The 17,104-nt window shown below is 37.8% G+C and overlaps 1 protein-coding gene across 9 annotated transcripts in view; it reads left to right on the plus strand.

Moving 5' to 3' along the window:
* Positions 1-17,104, plus strand: part of filip1b (filamin A interacting protein 1b) — a 38,173-nt gene that overhangs the window by 18,708 nt on the left and 2,361 nt on the right. For 4 of the 9 annotated variants that reach the window (XM_082147139.1, XM_082147140.1, XM_082147141.1 and 1 more), the window contains exons 3-7: positions 497-784; positions 2,095-2,268; positions 2,438-2,616; positions 8,417-11,195; positions 13,371-16,369. In XM_082147139.1, coding sequence (XP_082003265.1) covers positions 503-784; positions 2,095-2,268; positions 2,438-2,616; positions 8,417-11,195; positions 13,371-13,556 — 3,600 coding nt within the window. In that variant the 5' untranslated portion in view covers positions 497-502 and the 3' untranslated portion in view covers positions 13,557-16,369. Of the gene's footprint in view, positions 1-496; positions 785-2,094; positions 2,269-2,437; positions 2,617-6,979; positions 7,588-8,416; positions 11,196-12,695; positions 12,761-13,370; positions 16,370-17,104 lie in introns of those variants that run through there. The other 5 variants (XM_082147142.1, XM_082147143.1, XM_082147145.1 and 2 more) reach the window with 3 other exon arrangements.

The following is a 17,104-nucleotide window of genomic DNA, read 5'->3' on the forward strand; positions in this document are numbered from 1 at the left end:
AAACGGAGAGCGCGGTGCACACACAGAGCGGAAAAGACCCGCTCATGAAAGCTGCGCGAGAATGAAACCTGATCGCTGAACACGGAGGGGCGGGACGGCATATTTTCGGCCTTTTCAATAGCAGCTGCAACAGGAAATCATTAAAACAAGGCAACAAAAAAAAGTGCTGCGTTAATTGCGTTTTTTTCTTTCTTTTTTTTTTGTTAAACATCTCAAATTAATCGCAAAGATTAACGCGTTAATTCCCCCAGCCCTAAAAAAAACATTAAATGTCTTGCATAAATTACCATAAAACTTGGAACTTGCATTTTTTTTTTTTTTTTATATTGCAGGTAATGCCAAGTAAATCCTATCATATACATTTGGAAGGGTTGCAAAAAAACGGGAGCATCAGATACTGAAAGATATTAGCTGTTTTATTGTTGTAACATTGTGATATTTTCAGGAGGTTGTCTCAGGTGTCTCTGTGGCTGATGTCTTTCGTTTGCACATGCAGGTGAAGATGAGGTCCAGGACCAGCGACATGGAGGGGCCAGAGAACAGACCACTTAAGCCGCTCGCTAGAATACACAACATTGAGAAAGAGGGAAGCAAACAGGAGCTGATGAGGAAGAAACCCAAAGCTCAGGAGGAGAAAGAGAGCAGTGAGGAGAAGGTTGTTGTTTGTGGGACTTTGAAAAAGCCTCAGAAGACTGGTGAGATGCAGATGAGGAGAGATGGACTGATGGAGCTCTCCAAAGAAGATCTCGTTCACCTGCTGGGGGTCATGGAGGGAGAAGTTCAGGTGAAATGTGACTGCGTGTTGCCATTCGTTGTGTGTTTACCATAGTAAGTTTCTGCCAAAATACCATTACTACTACAGTAAGAGTGCGGTAACCTGGTACACTGGAAAAACAATGGTGTAGGATTTACTTTGTAACAATTTTCACAAAGTAATTTCACAAATAATTACAAAGAAACAGCAAGTAATACATTGAATTAAATGTGACATTTTGAAGTAGTTTAAAGTCTACAATATATTTTCTTGTAAAACATACTTCAATAATCTTAGAAAAAAATATGTTTTGCATCATTGTCATTCTCAAAGGAATTAAATAAGATTCTGAAGCTTTATTTTACACTGTTTGGAGGAGTTTCCAGATGAATATATTATGATTTAAAAGCACTAACAGAAAGTATTTTGACAGAAACTACTGTATGGTAATGTTACGTCTGGGTAAATACAGTATGCTCTGGTTGTGTACTGCTCTTTTTGGCAAATGAGAGACACTACCTTTCAAAAGTTTGTGGTCAGATCTTTTTTGAAAGAAAGAAATTTATACTTTTATTCTGTAATGACGCATTAAATTGATCAAAAGTGACAGTAAATACATTTATAATGATGCAAAATCATTCATCAAAGAATCCTGAAAAAAAAAATGCATCACAGCTTACAATAAAATATGAAGCAGCACAAGTTTTCAACATGGATAATAATAATTAGAAATGTTTCTTGAGCATCTCAAATCATCATATTAGAATGATTTCTGAAGGATCATGTGACACTGAAGACTGGAGTAATGATGCTGAAAATTCAGCTTTGATCACAGGAATAAATTACATTTTATGATATATTCACATAGAAAATAGTTATTTAAAATTTTAATAATATTTCACAATATTGCTGTTCTTACTGTATTTTTCATTAGAAAAACGCAACCCGGATGAGCGTAAAAGACTTCTTTTAAAAACATAAAAAAAATTTACAGGCCCCAAACTTTTTGAATGGTAGTCTAGGTCATTTTTATATTCTGTGCATGTAGAAAATGTGCATGCTGCACTCAAGAGGCAGTGAACACAGCCGAAGCCATATGGTTGTGTTAGTCTTCTGGTTTTGTAAAAGCAGAGAGCGCCCCCTTCTGGTGAACAGTCAGAATGTAACAGTTTGCACACTATTATTATAAAAAATAAAAAAAAATCATTGAAGATAGTTCATTTCACAAAGGTTCATAGGTCATGATTGTACCAAAGTATTGTTTGTTTGGAGTAATTTGATAAACACCCAGTACCATGGTACATATCAAAGTATGACATGCAATGATTCCATCATTTTAGGCCCGTGAAGACATTATCTACATGATGCAGTCTGAGAGAATACGGCCCGAGGTTCTGGAGGCTCATTACGGGTCTGCGCTTCCAGTCAAACCTCTTCAAGCTCTGCAGAGAGACAGTCTGATGACCAGCAGCAACATGATTAGAGACGATGTTTACGAGATACCAATGATAGAGGTGAGGAACACTGCCTTATTCATCTCTAAACCATTCAAACCTGAATTTATCTACAGTCGCTTTGAATAGAAGCATCTGCCAAATGCATAAAATGTAAAATGCAGTGCAGATTATAGCATATTGTTGTGCTAGTGCAAACATTTGGTGATGATAACCGTTGTGTTTATAGCTGGACCGTTTGGAGGAGAAGCAGCGTGACACGTACAGGCGTATGTTAGAGCAGTTGCTCTTAGCAGAGAAATGCCACCGGCGCACCGTCACCGAACTGGACAGAGAAAAGCACAAACACATCGACTTCATGAACAAAAGCGATGATTTCACCAACTTGCTGGAGCAGGAGAGAGAGAGGTGAGGAGACGAGCTTTACACAGCATCCCGTAGGAATGAATCAGAAGGGATTTTCAGTCAAATCTGTTCATAAAGTCCAAAAAATTATTGGTTGATTTTTATATACGGGGGCTAGTTAATGATGATAACTCTGCTCTGGGGCCGGTTTCACAAAGATAGACTTTGACTATGGCTTAGATATAGTAGATAGACAGACTTCAGATAGAAATCTAAATCAGATCGTTGCACAAAGCACTTAAGACTCTGACTATCTTAAGTAGGACTACACTGCAATGCATTCTGGGTAAAATAAGACACTTTTCAAAACAAAAAACATGGTGGATCGAGTAAGCACATTCAGCCGCGGATCAGCGGATAATATGTGTTTGTTGGAGGACTATAACAGTTACAAGGACATTTTACTTGGGAAATTTAGCGGAGAATGTAGTAACAAGAAGAAATGTTTAAATTATGAGCCCTTTTCCCTTTTCTTTTGGCTGTTTGTAATGTAACTGATTGTTACTGCTGGTTGCCAAGGTAACACAGAGTCTTAGACCTAAGTTAGCCTGGGGGTAAGGTGTCTGGGGGTAAGTTAGCCTGGGGGTAAGGTGTCTGGGGGTAAGTTAGCCTGGGGGTAAGGTGTCTCATTTTTTTGGTCTAAATGAAGTCAGTCTTTATTTTTGTGAAACAGTCTAACTTGCATTAGACTAGTCTATGAGCACATTTTAGACTTGTCTAACACTGTAGACCGGTCTAAAATAGCTTTGTGAAACCGGCCCCTGAAATGGTCAAATCTTACTGGTAGGAAACCCTTCTCATTGTAGCCTCGTTTGAAAGAGACTACAACCACGTGGCATCAAAGCTATGAATTGCACATGATTGTATTGGTGACCACAGGCTGTCCTAAATCACACAAAGGGCCTTATAGCAGCGAACGAAGGGGTGACGGCATCAAAAAGGCCTGTCGTTAGCGTGGTGTTCTTCTGAGAATGTGAAACGGGCAGATTGAGGCCCTGTAGAGCTCCAATCATTAGACCAGGAACATCTGAGCTATATATGGACATGAATGGACTCAAAAGAACATAAATGACAACATGGGATCTCCACGGGTCAAGAGCTTTTCTGGAAGCACACATTAAAGGGATTCGAGCAGCTTCTCAAATAAATGAGTATGTTATGAAGAAAATGTACATTTCCCCTAAAATTTTTCAATATGAGTACTGTGGAAATATTATTAAAAAAATAACGTATAATGATATATTATTTAAATTGTAACGTTTATGCATCATGGTGGAATCTGGGGTCTGAAAACCACTTTTCTTCTCACCACCTAGTCAGTTTCTGATGGATACCATGAAGTTTTGTTTCTACTTGTTTTTCTCTCTCTTTGATTACCCCGGTTCACTCTGAAACATGTCACTCTGCAGGAGTAAAAACACTGTTTCATGGTGGACAAAGACACTGATTAAGGATGGTGTTTTTACAATGAAGGCTTTTATTAAGGAGATTCCTGCATTTCTCCATCTATAGAGATGTTGTTGCAGTGATCCACACGGTGAACATGATTTCAATAAGTATAACATGTTCCTGGATCAACATCTTTTTTTAATCCTGGAAGAACATTCCAATCAACCAGATTTGAGGGACAAGTTTACAGTTTATGTCAAGTTTAGGCTTACAACCAGGGTTAGGTGCTTCAACATCAGTGTTATTCACCATCAGTGAATAGGATTAGATTTTTGAACAGGAATGTTGATCCAGGAACATTTCTTTCTTGGCAAAATCAGTGACCTTTGCTTACAGACACACAAAAAGATATTGCACCCATTAAATATTAAGAACAGCTCCTGTACTGTATGTTGAACTATACTTCCATTTAAAAGTTTGGGGTCATGGGGTCAGCGAATATATTTATTTTTCTTGAAAGAAATTAATACTTTTATTTCGCTAGGATGCATTAAATTAATCAAAAGTGACAGTAAAAACATTTATAATGTTACAAAAGCTTTCTATTTCAAATAAATGCTGTTCTTTTCAACTGTCTGTTTGTAAAAGAATTTAGAAAAAAAATGTATCACAAAAATATTAATCTGTTTTCAACATTGATAATAATCAGAAATGTTTCTTGAGCATCAAATCATCATATTATAATGATTTCTGAAGGATCATGTGACACTGAAGACTGGAGTAATGATGCTGAAAATTCAGCTTTGATCACGGGAATAAATTACATTTTATAATATATTCACATAGAAAAGATTAAAATAGAGCTGTTTTTTTTTTACTTTAAACTTTAAAAAGAATCAACCCCAAACTTTTTAACTTTTTTGCACTGCACATAGAAATTATTTATTAAACAATATATTTATCAATGGAAAATCAGGTGACTCATAACCGCAAAATCCAAACAGTTCCAGACAGAGACAATGAGATCCTTCATATTCTGATAAGACCCCTATAGTGGTCGACACAGTCACGGTCCCCTGCCTCACTCCTTTACCACCCTGAACTTGAGTAGCACACGATATTTTGCTCAAAACTTCTTAACGAAGCTCATCAAATCTTTTGAACTGAATTAAATTGAAATATGCTCTATTAACCCCAAATTAACATTTGTTTGGAGTCTAAGGTGCCGTGAAAAGACTCTAAGGCCCGGTTTCACAGACAGGGCTTAGACTAAGCCAGGATTAGACCATAGATCAATTAGGACATTTAAGTAATTTTTATAAAAACATTACCGATGTGCATCTTAAAACTAAAAAGGCACTGATATATTTTTAAGATCAGTCAGTGCAAGTTTATTTCAGTGGAAACAGCTCAGACTTACATTTTAGTCTAGGACTAGTCTTAAGCCCTGTCTGTGAAACCAGGGGTAAATGTATCTTTAATTTCCTAATCTTTTGTTTTCATATATTAAATGTACTGCATTTTTAAAACAGAATAAATGTGTAATGCACCAAAAAAAAAAAACAGTCTATAAAAAACTTATTTCTTTGCTCTAGTTTATTGCATTGGCACCGTTCAATCACACCCATTCCCTCCACTTATCACGCTCATCTCCAGCCCGTGTGTTTGCACATTCCTCCATAATTCTCTCATTTCAGAGATTCATAGCAGGTGAGGTCACACTGCAGCACCACGCCACCTGGGACTGAACGCGGGGCGATGGCGGGGAATCCCGCCAGGAATATAAAACTGCTTCTAGAAGCATCCGTAATGCCCTTCCTCCTCAAATTACCTCTCTCTCTTTCACATGACATTTACACTTGCTGGTTTTCCTCTTGAAGTCCCACATAAAAATAAAAAAAAGACTGTAATCTGAAGAAGACAACTAGTTTTGTTCTTTGATTGGCATATAGGTCAGTGCGAGACAGACACTAATGATTTTACCCTGAACAAGTTTGTTGTTTTCATGAAGTCAACATGAAATCAAAACTGTTTCATATTCCTTTATGTAGGCCCACCTCAAGAATAGTTTTACATAGTTTTGTCTGTTAATATGGCCTTAGGTCCTCTGTCATTGTAAGTCTAGGGGATTTTTTTCACCTGTTTTATCATTTGCCAGGCAAAAATTATAAGTCTGATCACCTAGAAAAGTAATTGCACATCTTTTATGTCTGGAGTTACACATCAAAGTTTCAGACTTACTTTAGCTGCATTAGCAAACATCGCCAATTAAACCTACATCTGGAAGTTTCATGTGCTCTTGATATTCAGGCTGTAATTTAAATCGCAAGCACATTTATTCTAGACACCAGATGATGATGTCATTCTATCACCATTCACATGATTTATGATTTATTAGTCTCTAGTTGCACATGTTACAGTGGATCTGATGATTTCTGAAGAATTTCCCAGCTGTCATCTTCAACCTTTGCCAATATCAGAGAAACGACCCACTATATCAGTAAACTTCCTGCAGTAATGAAATGATTCAACCTTTTTTCCAAAAATTATTTGCTGAGCAGTGACCTTTTCATTTTTACTTTGTATGTTTGTTTTTTTTTGAATGATTAAGATTTTTTAATATTTAAAAAAAATATATATATATATATATATATATATTCTCACCTAGGCTGCATTTATTTGATCAAAAATACAGTAAAAACTCTAATATTCTGAAATATTATTACAATTTAAAAAAACTGTTTTCTATTTTAATATATATTGAAATGTAATTTATTCCTGTGATCAAAGCTGTATTTTCAGCATCATGACTCCAGTCTTCAGTGTCACATGATCCTTCAGAAATCATCATTACATTTTTAAATATTTTCAAATAGAAAAGTTATAGTTAAAATTGTAATAATATGTTTTACAATATGACTGTTTTACTGTATTTCTGATTAAATAAATGCAGCCTTGGTGAGAAGAATAGACTTCTTTCAAAGCATTAAAAAAATCTTGCATTTCTGTTTATTTATTTATTTATTTATCATCGCATTTCTGAGTGACAGGGCTTCATCTGAACCAAGAGAGTGCGACATTGTTCTCTTAACAAAACTTTTCCCTTGCATTGTTGTCTGTTCCCATGGGAATGCTTGGTTGCATGTGAGAAAGGAAGTAATTGGGTCGTTTAATAGTTTATATGAAATTGAAAGGGAACCCTTGAAATGATACAGTGGGTTTAGTGCATTGGCCACAGCTCTAATTGTCTATTTCCTAAAACAATATCCTGACTTCAGTCTCTGGGGGGAAAAAAGAATAAGAGAGGAAAGCTGAGAAAAGAGTGCATGAAAAGCTCTCAGATGACTCCGCCTCCTTTGCCCAAACAAGGGCAGAACAGATCTATGTTAGAGGGATGATATCACCAGCAAGTGGGGCAATGCATTTTCACACAACATTCACCTTTCACTGCGCTCATGACATGGTTGGAATGTGATGGCTAATTCGGAGAGCCGTTTAATGATGCTTAGAGCAGAGTAACAAAAGCTGTGCACTTCAAAACATGTTATGCACGGACCCACCTGGACTCCTCAGCTGCAGTAGATGGTGAGTTCGACAACAGTTTGAAGTGTATGCAAATAGACTGACAGTATTCATTCATGGGTCTGTTCAGATATGTAATATTGTTATAACTGCTGCAAAATTCTCAATAAGGAAATGAGATCATGGAATTATGAAGGAAATATGCTGCAAACTCTGTGCACTTATTTCGCAAAGGACAAGTTCCTCTCGACAGGGAGACTCCCGCAGAGCTATATCAGTGTAAACATTCACCAGCATCATAGACTTTTCTTCAAGTGCCCCTGTTGGCACAGATTCCAATGTTGTGATGTCCTAGTAGACTTTTTTTGCCAGGTGGGAACTTTTTCCTGTTGATGTGCCAAGCTGTCCGCGAGCTGTTTCGATCCTGTGATCATGCAAGCATGAAATGTTCAGTAACTACTGTCAGAGGCAATCACTGAAGCATTCAGACACTGTTTCTTGTTCTTTTAACATGCTTGTCTTCTACTTTAAATCTGTACAGCTCTAATGCTGAGTTTATTCGCTCTCTTCCAATAAGACAATATGACGAAAACAGCAGAAACACTGCATCTGACATCATCATTACATACTGTAATACTGTGAAATGTCATAATATCTATTCTAAATATACATATGAATATGAACATTTTATATATATATTCCATGTTTTGTTTATCATATGTATTAATTTTAGTAATGTTGTTTAAAATGTGCACCTTAAAATATTAAATTATTTTGATAATGTTTAATTTTCAATTGTGTTCAATTGACTCTGAGAGGGACCATGAGACTGTAAAGTTTGACCTTAATTGAATGAGAATTAATAAATTAATCTCTTTTTGTTTTCCACCAGACTCAAGAGACTATTGGAGCAAGAGAAGGCGTACCAGGCTCGCAAGGACAAGGATCACAGCAAACGTCTTGAGAAAGTTCAGGAGGAGTTGGTTAAGTTGAAATCATTTGCCCTGATGCTGGTGGATGAAAGGCAGCTTCACATTGAACAGATTGACCAGCAAAAGCAGAAGTTCCAGGATCTCAGCAAGAAGCTCCATGAAAGAGAGCAGCATTTGGATATCATCAACAGCAAAGCTAAAGAAGACAGCCAGAGGATCCAGAGGCTGGAGTTTGACCTAGAATATAAGACCTCCAAATTTTCACAGGAACATGAGGAGATGACCGCCAAACTGGCTAAACAGGAGTCCGAAAGTCGACAGCTGCGTCTGAAGCTGGCCAGCTTGTCACGCAGGATTGAGGAGTTGGAGGAGACCAATCGTACACTGCAAAAGTCCGAGGAGGACCTTCAGGACCTGCGGGACAAAATAAGCAGAGGGGAGTGCGGGAATTCGAGTCTAATGGCCGAACTGGAGAACCTTCGGAAGAGAGTTCTGGAAATGGAAGGCAAGGATGAGGAGATCACAAAAACAGAAGCACTGTGCAAGGAGCTAAAGAGGAGGCTTCAGGATGAGGAGAATCACAGTCGTGAGCTGAGACTAGAGGTTGAAAAGCTGCAGAAGAGGATGGTGGACCTGGAGAAACTGGAGGGAGCTTTCAATGTGAGCAAATCTGAATGTGCTCAGCTTCACACCAACCTGGAGAAAGAAAGAACTTTGACAAAGAGCTTGGCGTGTGAGCTAGAAACAGTTAAAAACCATATCAAAGAGCTTGACTGCTCAGAATCGAGGCTTGAAAAGACTGAGATGGGTTTAAAGGACGACTTGACGAAACTAAAGTCATTCACAGTGATCCTAATGGATGAGAGGAAGAACATGGCAGAGCGAATCAAACAGGAGGAGCAGAAAAATGAAGAAATGAGCAAACTGTTTAAAGCTGAGCAATGCAAAGTCATGGAGGTCACGGAAAAGCTGATTGAGGAAAGTAAGAAGCTTCTTAAACTGAAGTCTGAAATGGAGATGAAAGTGTCTGCTTTTACCAAGGAAAAAGATGATCTGAAGTCTGAACTTGCAAGTGTAGAAGAGAAACGAAAGGATCTCAGCGTAAAGGTATGTCAGATGCAAAGTAAAATGGATGAGCAAGAGAAAGCTGAGTGGAAATTTACAAGAAACAGAGCTATTGTGGACAAAGTTGGATATCCTGATGAGGACAACAAGGTTAAGGAGCTCACGATGGAGATTGAGAGACTCAGAAACCGTCTTAAACAGCTTGAGGTTGTGGAGGGCGATTTGTTGAAGACAGAGGATGAGTATGACATGCTTGAGAAGAAGTTCAGAAGAGAACAAGACAAAGCCAATGCTCTTTCCCAGCTCCTCGAGGAAATGAAGATGCAGATCACCAAGAACAAAGCCATAGAAAAAGGAGAGTTGATGAGCCAAGAGTCTGAGCTAAGACTACGCTGCAAAATGGAGGAGGCCAAAAGGAGGGATCTTCAGGCCGATGTCCAAGCTCTAAAGGAGAAGATTCATGAGCTCATGAACAAGGAGGATCAGCTATCTCAGATTCAGGTGGACTACACGGTTCTCCAGCAGAGGTTCATTGAAGAGGAGGATAAGAAGAAAGACATGAATCAAGAAGTTCTCAAACTAACCAAAGAGTTGGAAGCTACGAAGCGTTACAGCCGTGCCCTTAGACCCAGCATGAACGGAAGGAGGATTGTGGACGTTCCTCTTGCTTCCACTGCAGTGCAGACCGACGCAGACATCAATGAACACATCGAAGACGAGACTCCAGCTGTGTTCATCCAAAAGTCTGTTCTAGAGGAAAATCACATCATGAGTAATCTGAGGCAGAAAAGCCTCAAGAAACCGACTGTTTTGGACCGTTACCCACCGGCAGCGGCAGAGTTGGGGATGAGAAAGTCTTGGAACCCTTGGATGAAGAAGAAAGAAGCCGTTTCTGTCATTCAGGATGTTTCATCAACCCCGCAGGTCAATGGAACAACATCACAGTCATCACCAGAACTAATCATGTCTCGGAAATCCGGTCAACCCCTCCATATTAAGGTGACTCCAGACCATCAGAGCAGCACTGCCACGTTGGAGATCACCAGTCCACGTGCTGAGGACTTCTTCTCAAGTACCACCATCATCCCGACTCTCGGGCTCCAGAAACCACGCATAACAATCGTTCCTACTTCTATGTTGCCCAAGTCCAAGGCCAACGAAGGGGCAGCTGAACGAACAAAGTCTCCAGTCACTATAACCGCCATCTCCAGAGCTAAATCTCCAGAGAAAGGTAAAGGCTCCTTCTCGGAGCATCCTATTTCTCCTCTGTCCATCATAACCGTTAGCGCAACTCCGGTCTCTCAGGCATCCATCTCCCCAGAGCCCCATGAGATGACCATGGGCAGAGCCGTGTTCAAGTTGACCCCTGAAAAGCAGACAGTTCCAACGCCCATCCGGAAATACAACTCCAATATTATAACCACGGAGGACAACAAGATCCATATCCACCTGGGGTCGCCTGGGTTCAAGAAACCTCAGGATGACAGAAGCGGCACAGTGACGCTTTGGCCTAATGGTGTGAGCTCAGACAGCAAGGAGATGTCAACGGGGACGGTTCTGCGCTCTCCCAGACAGACGTCTGCTAATGTCGGGAACATGATCCAAGGCAAGGTGACCAGCAGCATCACAATAACCCCCATAACCTCGGCCCCAACCAGGTCTACTCAATCTGTGGTGAGTACCAGATTTATTACGTTGTCCCTCTGTTTGGATTTTAGAAGATGCGGAATGAAAAGTGAGTGTGCATACATGCAGGGCCTAAAATTAACACTCGCCAAGCGCCAAATGCGATTAAAAATCAACGTTGGCGAGTAAATGAAACGGCTTCACTCGCCAATTGGCCAGTAACATTTTTATGAATTCTAACAATGCATGAACTTGAACGACGCTCGGGACAGTTGGCGGGCCAGTGCTTTATCGCCATGAAAGTTTAAGCCTTGACAATTTAAATATTCAAGCGCAAGAAGACGTTACTCGCTATGGAAAGTAAGATGTGTGCGCGTCCTAGTAAACAGTCGGTAATGTCTTAAGTGAACGTAAACAGAGAAAGTAAACACGTGTACAGTATCAGTATATTAGATCCAGGCATTCACTCTTAAAGGGATACTCCACTTTTTTGGAAATAGGCTCATTTTACAACTCCCCCAGAGTTAAACAGTTGAGTTTTACCGTTTTCGAATCCATTCAGCCGATCTCCGGGTCTGGCGGTACCACTTTTAGCATAGCTTAGCATAGATCATTGAATCGGACAGGACCATTAGCATCTCTCTCAAAAAAATGACCAAAGAGTTTTGATATTTTTCCTATTTAAAACTTGACTCTTCTGTAGCTACATCATGTACTAAGACCGACGGGTTTTAGAGAGTCAAGTTTTAAATAGGAAAAATATCAAAACTCTTTGGTCATTTTTTTTTGAGAGAGATGCTAATGGTCTTGCTAAGCTATGCTAAAAGTGGTACCGCCAGACCCGGAGTTCGGCTGAATGGATTCGAAAACGGTAAAACTCAACTGTTTAACTCTGGGGGAGTTCTAAAATGAGCCTATTTCCAAAAAAAGTGGAGTATCCCTTTAAAGTGACAGCAGCCTAATATTCCTGATTCTGTCTGTCTTTAATGTTAATTAAATAGTTAGTTATTTAGGACTTTTAATTTATACAGTGAAGACTATGCAGTGTTATTTTATATTTGCTTTAATACTTTATTAAATTTCTTTACCCGAAAACTCTTGTTAGACCGACCTGAAAATCCTGAAAAGCACTGTTTATTTCATTTGTATATTTGTTATACTGTATTTATTTGTGCTTTTGCTTGCAATTTGATTATTTGTCCTTATTTTATTACTGACTGCACTTGTCTTTAATAATGTTTTAAATTCATACAAGTTAGGCTAGTAGTTTCAGCTGTGGTATCAAATTGTGAATTTTCACTGGTATCTAAAATGTTGGTGTCATTACTGCCTGTTTTTGCAAAAACATTTTCATAGGCGGTAAAAAATATTTATAGCCAATACATTTTCAAGTCACCAGCCATTGGTAGAGGTGTGGCAAAAAGTTAGTTTTAGGCCCTGCAAGCAGTATATGTCGTCAAATGACAAGAATAGTCATTTAACAATTAATACTCTGTGATTTTGTGTCCCTAAAAACAAAATGATCATATTCAATCTTCTATATTTCAGTTGCTTCTGAAATGTTTCAAAATGATATCAGGGGGTGTCTGCTCCCTAGATAGCTCTCTTTCAAGGTATTTCTTTATCGCTAACCAACACTGGAATGTTCTGACATGTTTGTCACCAAAAAAAGCTTGTCAAGAAAATCCTTTAAATAGTGGCACCGACTGACCATTCCCCTCATGTTTAACCTGTTATAAAACTGAATTATGTGTGACCAGAAGCTAACCTCCATATCCTTGCCTAGGAAAACCTACTAAATCAAGCACCAATGTAATGAAAAGTTGTTATCATAATATAATATTGCATTTTAAATTTGCAAATATTAGATGTATAATTGAACAAATAAATAATACGTACTTAGACTTAATACAGGATACATTTCTACTATTGTGAATGACCACCCTGTCTTATTTTATTTGATTATAAAACTATATATTTTTTAGAAATATATAATTGTATTTTTTATTTCAGCTTTTTAAAATAAATGAATTAATTTAAGACCCCTTTACAAACTATTTAAATTTTTAAATTATTTTTAGAAACAGAAAGTTAACCTGCATAAATACAAATACAAAATGCACTTTTTCAAATTATGACAAAGACATGGTTCATAACAAATGAAGAAAAGAAAAAAAAAACCTCTCTGAAATGTGATCTCATATTTCCCTTTGCTTTTTTCAGCATGGAACGGATGTGCAGTCATCTCGCTCCACAGCAACACGAATCCCCATGTCAAAAGGTATGAAAACAGGGAAAGCGGTCTTAGGCCTGTCCACGACGTCACGCTCTGAAAGCCAGTCAATGAAAATTGAACTGAGGAAATCGTCAGTTTGCAGCTCTGCATCTGGAGGGGGAGGAAAGAGCTGAGATTGGCTCATGTTAATGTGGCACTGGAAATTTATCCAAGCACTACAGAACTGAACGAAATCTGAACAGAAATGTTGCGATGTAAAACAAAGCAATCAGTGGCTCTGGGGCCTCCATTTCTGGATTAAGAAACATTATTGTAATATTGTAAATATTCTATGTCAAATCAGCCTTTATGTACAGACATCTATGGTTGGATATCATACAAATGGAAAAGTGACTGATCTTTGCACGCGTGTTGTTTTTTTGAGCTAAAGCACATATAGACTAATACTTCACCTTGTTTATCTTTTTGTTTTCTTTTAATATTTATTTTTCCATTTAGCATTTCACTAATGTTTTATTTTGTAAAACAGCTTGTGGAGGTTTCCAGGGGGAATGAAATGTATTAAATGTCACTGAATGAATTTTGTGATTCCACTAAATAAATTTTCTTTTCAGAACGCATAGAAACATTCTTTTAACATGGGCTTTTAAGTCATTTTTATTGATTATTTATATATTGATATTTGATAGGAAGTGCTAGGGAGAAGATTGGGGGGTGGAGGGGGATATTATTTATTTCTATCATGCTGTATATACAGTGCCCTCCACAATTATTGAACCCCCTGGTAAATATGATCAAAATGGGCTGTAAAAAATAAATCTGCATCGATTATCCTTGTGATCTTTCATTCAAAAAATGTGCAAAATTCTAACCTTTCATTGAAGTAAAAGAATTGAAAGTGGGGGGAAAATCACATTATGAAATAAATGTTTTTCTCCAAAACACGTTGGCCACAATTATTGAAACCCTTTTATTAAATACTTTTTGCAATCTCCTTTTGCCAAGATAACAGCTCTGAGTCTTCTCCTATAATGCCTGATGAGTTTGGAGAATAACTGACAAGAGATCAGAGACCATTCCTCCACACAGAATCTCTCCAGATCCTTCAGATTCCCAGATCCATGTTGGTGCTTCTTCTCTTCAGTTCAGCCCACTCATCAGGTCAGGGGACTGAGACGGTCATGGCAGAAGCTTCATTTTGTGCTCCACAACAAATTTTTGTTTTGATTTTGATGTTTGTTTTGGATCGTTGTCCTGATGGAAGATCCAACCACGGCCCATTATAAGATTTCTAGCAGAAGGCGTCAGGTTTTGATTTTTTATCTGTTGATATTTGATAGAATCCACAATGCCATGTATCTGAACAAGAAGTCCAGGACCTCCAGCAGAAAAATATGCCCACAACATTAAAGATCCAATGGTATATTAAATTGTACACATGGGGTACTTTTTATCCTTGTGTTCACCAAACCCATCTAGTGTGTTTGCTGCCAAAAAGCTCTCTTTTAGTCTCATCTGACCACAGAACCCTGTGTTGTTTGAAGATCCAGTCGTGTCTGACAATTAAATTTGCTGGAATTTGTTTTTGGATGAGCGAGGAGGGTTTTTTTTTAAACCCTCCCAAACAACATGTGGGGATGTAGGGGTTGTTTGATAATTTTTTTTTTAGGCTTTCTGACCCTAAGACTCAACTAATCTCTGCAATTCTCCATCTGTGATCCTTGGAGAGTCTTTGGCCACTCAAACTTTCATACTCGCCGTGCATTAAGACAGTATAGACACACGTCCTTTTCCTGGCAGATTCATAACATCTTTAGTTGGTTATAACTTCTTAATTATTGCCCTGATGGTCAAAATGGGGATTTTCAATTCTTTAGCTATTGTCTTACAGCCACTTTCTAGTTTGTGATGCTCAACAATCTTTTGCTACGCATCAGAACTGTATTCTGTGGTTTTACTCATTGTGATGGATGATTAAGGGGATTTGGCCTTTGTGTTTCCTCATATTTAAACTCCTGTGAAACACGAAGTCATAGCTGGACAGTTTCATGTTCCTAGTCACCCTGGTGTACTAAAAAAGGTAAATATTAATGGGAATATACTTCAGAGATATTTTACTCGTAAAAAATTCTAGGGGTTTCAATAATTGTGGCCAACATGTTTTGGAGAAAAACATTTATTTCATAATGTGATTTCCCCCCACTTTCAATTCTTTTACTTCAATGAAAGGTTAGAATTTTGCACATTTTTTGAATGAAAGATCACAAGGATAATCGATGCAGATTTATTTTTTACAGCCAATTTTGATCATATTTACCAGGGGGTTCAATAATTGTGGAGGGCACTGTATATGTATATTGTCGGGGGTACTGGACCAAGGTCAGGAAGCCTCCATAATGTGTGAATAACATTTTAAACAATACTGATGTTAGTAAAGCATGTTCAGTGGATAAACTGATACTCATGATTGACCTGTTTTGGAGAACAAATGTTCTGACAGTGAAGGAATTTGATATTATTCCTAAAATTATATCATTGTCTTTTGCTCCCTTGCAATTTAGTAACACATTTTAAATCAATTTAACGATTAATAACACACACACATTTTTTGTAAGGAACAATTAAAGGTTTAGTTCACCTAAAAATGAAAATTCTGTCATTAATTACTTATTAATTTGGTTCATCTACAGAACACAAATGAAGATCTTTTTGATGAAATCTGATAGTTTTCTGTCCCTCCATTGACAGCTACGCAACTACCACTTTCAAGCCCCAGAAAGGTAGTAAAGACATCATTAAAGTAATCCATGTGACTCCAGTGGTTTAGCTTCAATTTTATCAAGCGACACGAGTGCTTTTTTTTTTAACCACATAATTTACCACTTTATTTACAAAGTATTATAGTAATCTCCAACAGATTCACGAGAGCACCATGACGCATGTGTTTTGCGTTGACGTGAGAACAGACATTGTTGAGTGAACACACGCTGTTTTTTTTGGTGCAAACAAAGCTCTCGCGTCGCTTGATAAAATTGAGGTTAAACAACTTGAGTCACATGGATTACTTAAATCATGTCTTTACTACCTTTCTGGGGCTTGAAAGTGATAGTTGCGTAGCTGTCAATGGAGAAAGTTCTCAGATTGAATCAAAAAGATCTTCATTTGTGTTCTGTAGATGAACGAAAGTCTTACGGGTTTGGAACAAGTAATGTAAGTAAACGAGTAAATAATGACAGAATTTTCATTTTTGGGTGAACTAACAAGCATTCACAAATTTTCCTGAATGTTTCGCCCATAGAAGTCCATTAATGTACACATAATTTTTGCTTCTTTATAAAAACTAAGGGAGGAGTCTAAATTATTTTCTTTCTTTTTTTCCATTAAACAACATTAATTTACAATATTGAACCCAGAACATTCCTATAATGAAGATTTGGACACATTTGTTACTTGCTTTGAAAAGGGGAAGTTTAGTGCCCTTCACTTTAATATAATTAATTTCTTTAAATATCTCTAAATTATTTCTTCTGGAGATGTTGCAATGCGATCAGAGTTTAGTGTTTAATCCAGGCCATCTGGGAGCCAGCGGATATTGTTATGAGAAATCAGAAACAACAGCTGGAGATCTGGAGTCCCGTTTAACATCCTGATCGTGTCCTTCTGCCGGATACAATCTCAACTACACAGATAAAGAAAAAAAAATTAAGAAAAAAAACACTTA

Source organism: Leuciscus leuciscus (assembly GCF_965113295.1).
Source record: "Leuciscus leuciscus genome assembly, chromosome: 19".
Lineage (NCBI taxonomy): Eukaryota > Metazoa > Chordata > Actinopteri > Cypriniformes > Leuciscidae > Leuciscus > Leuciscus leuciscus.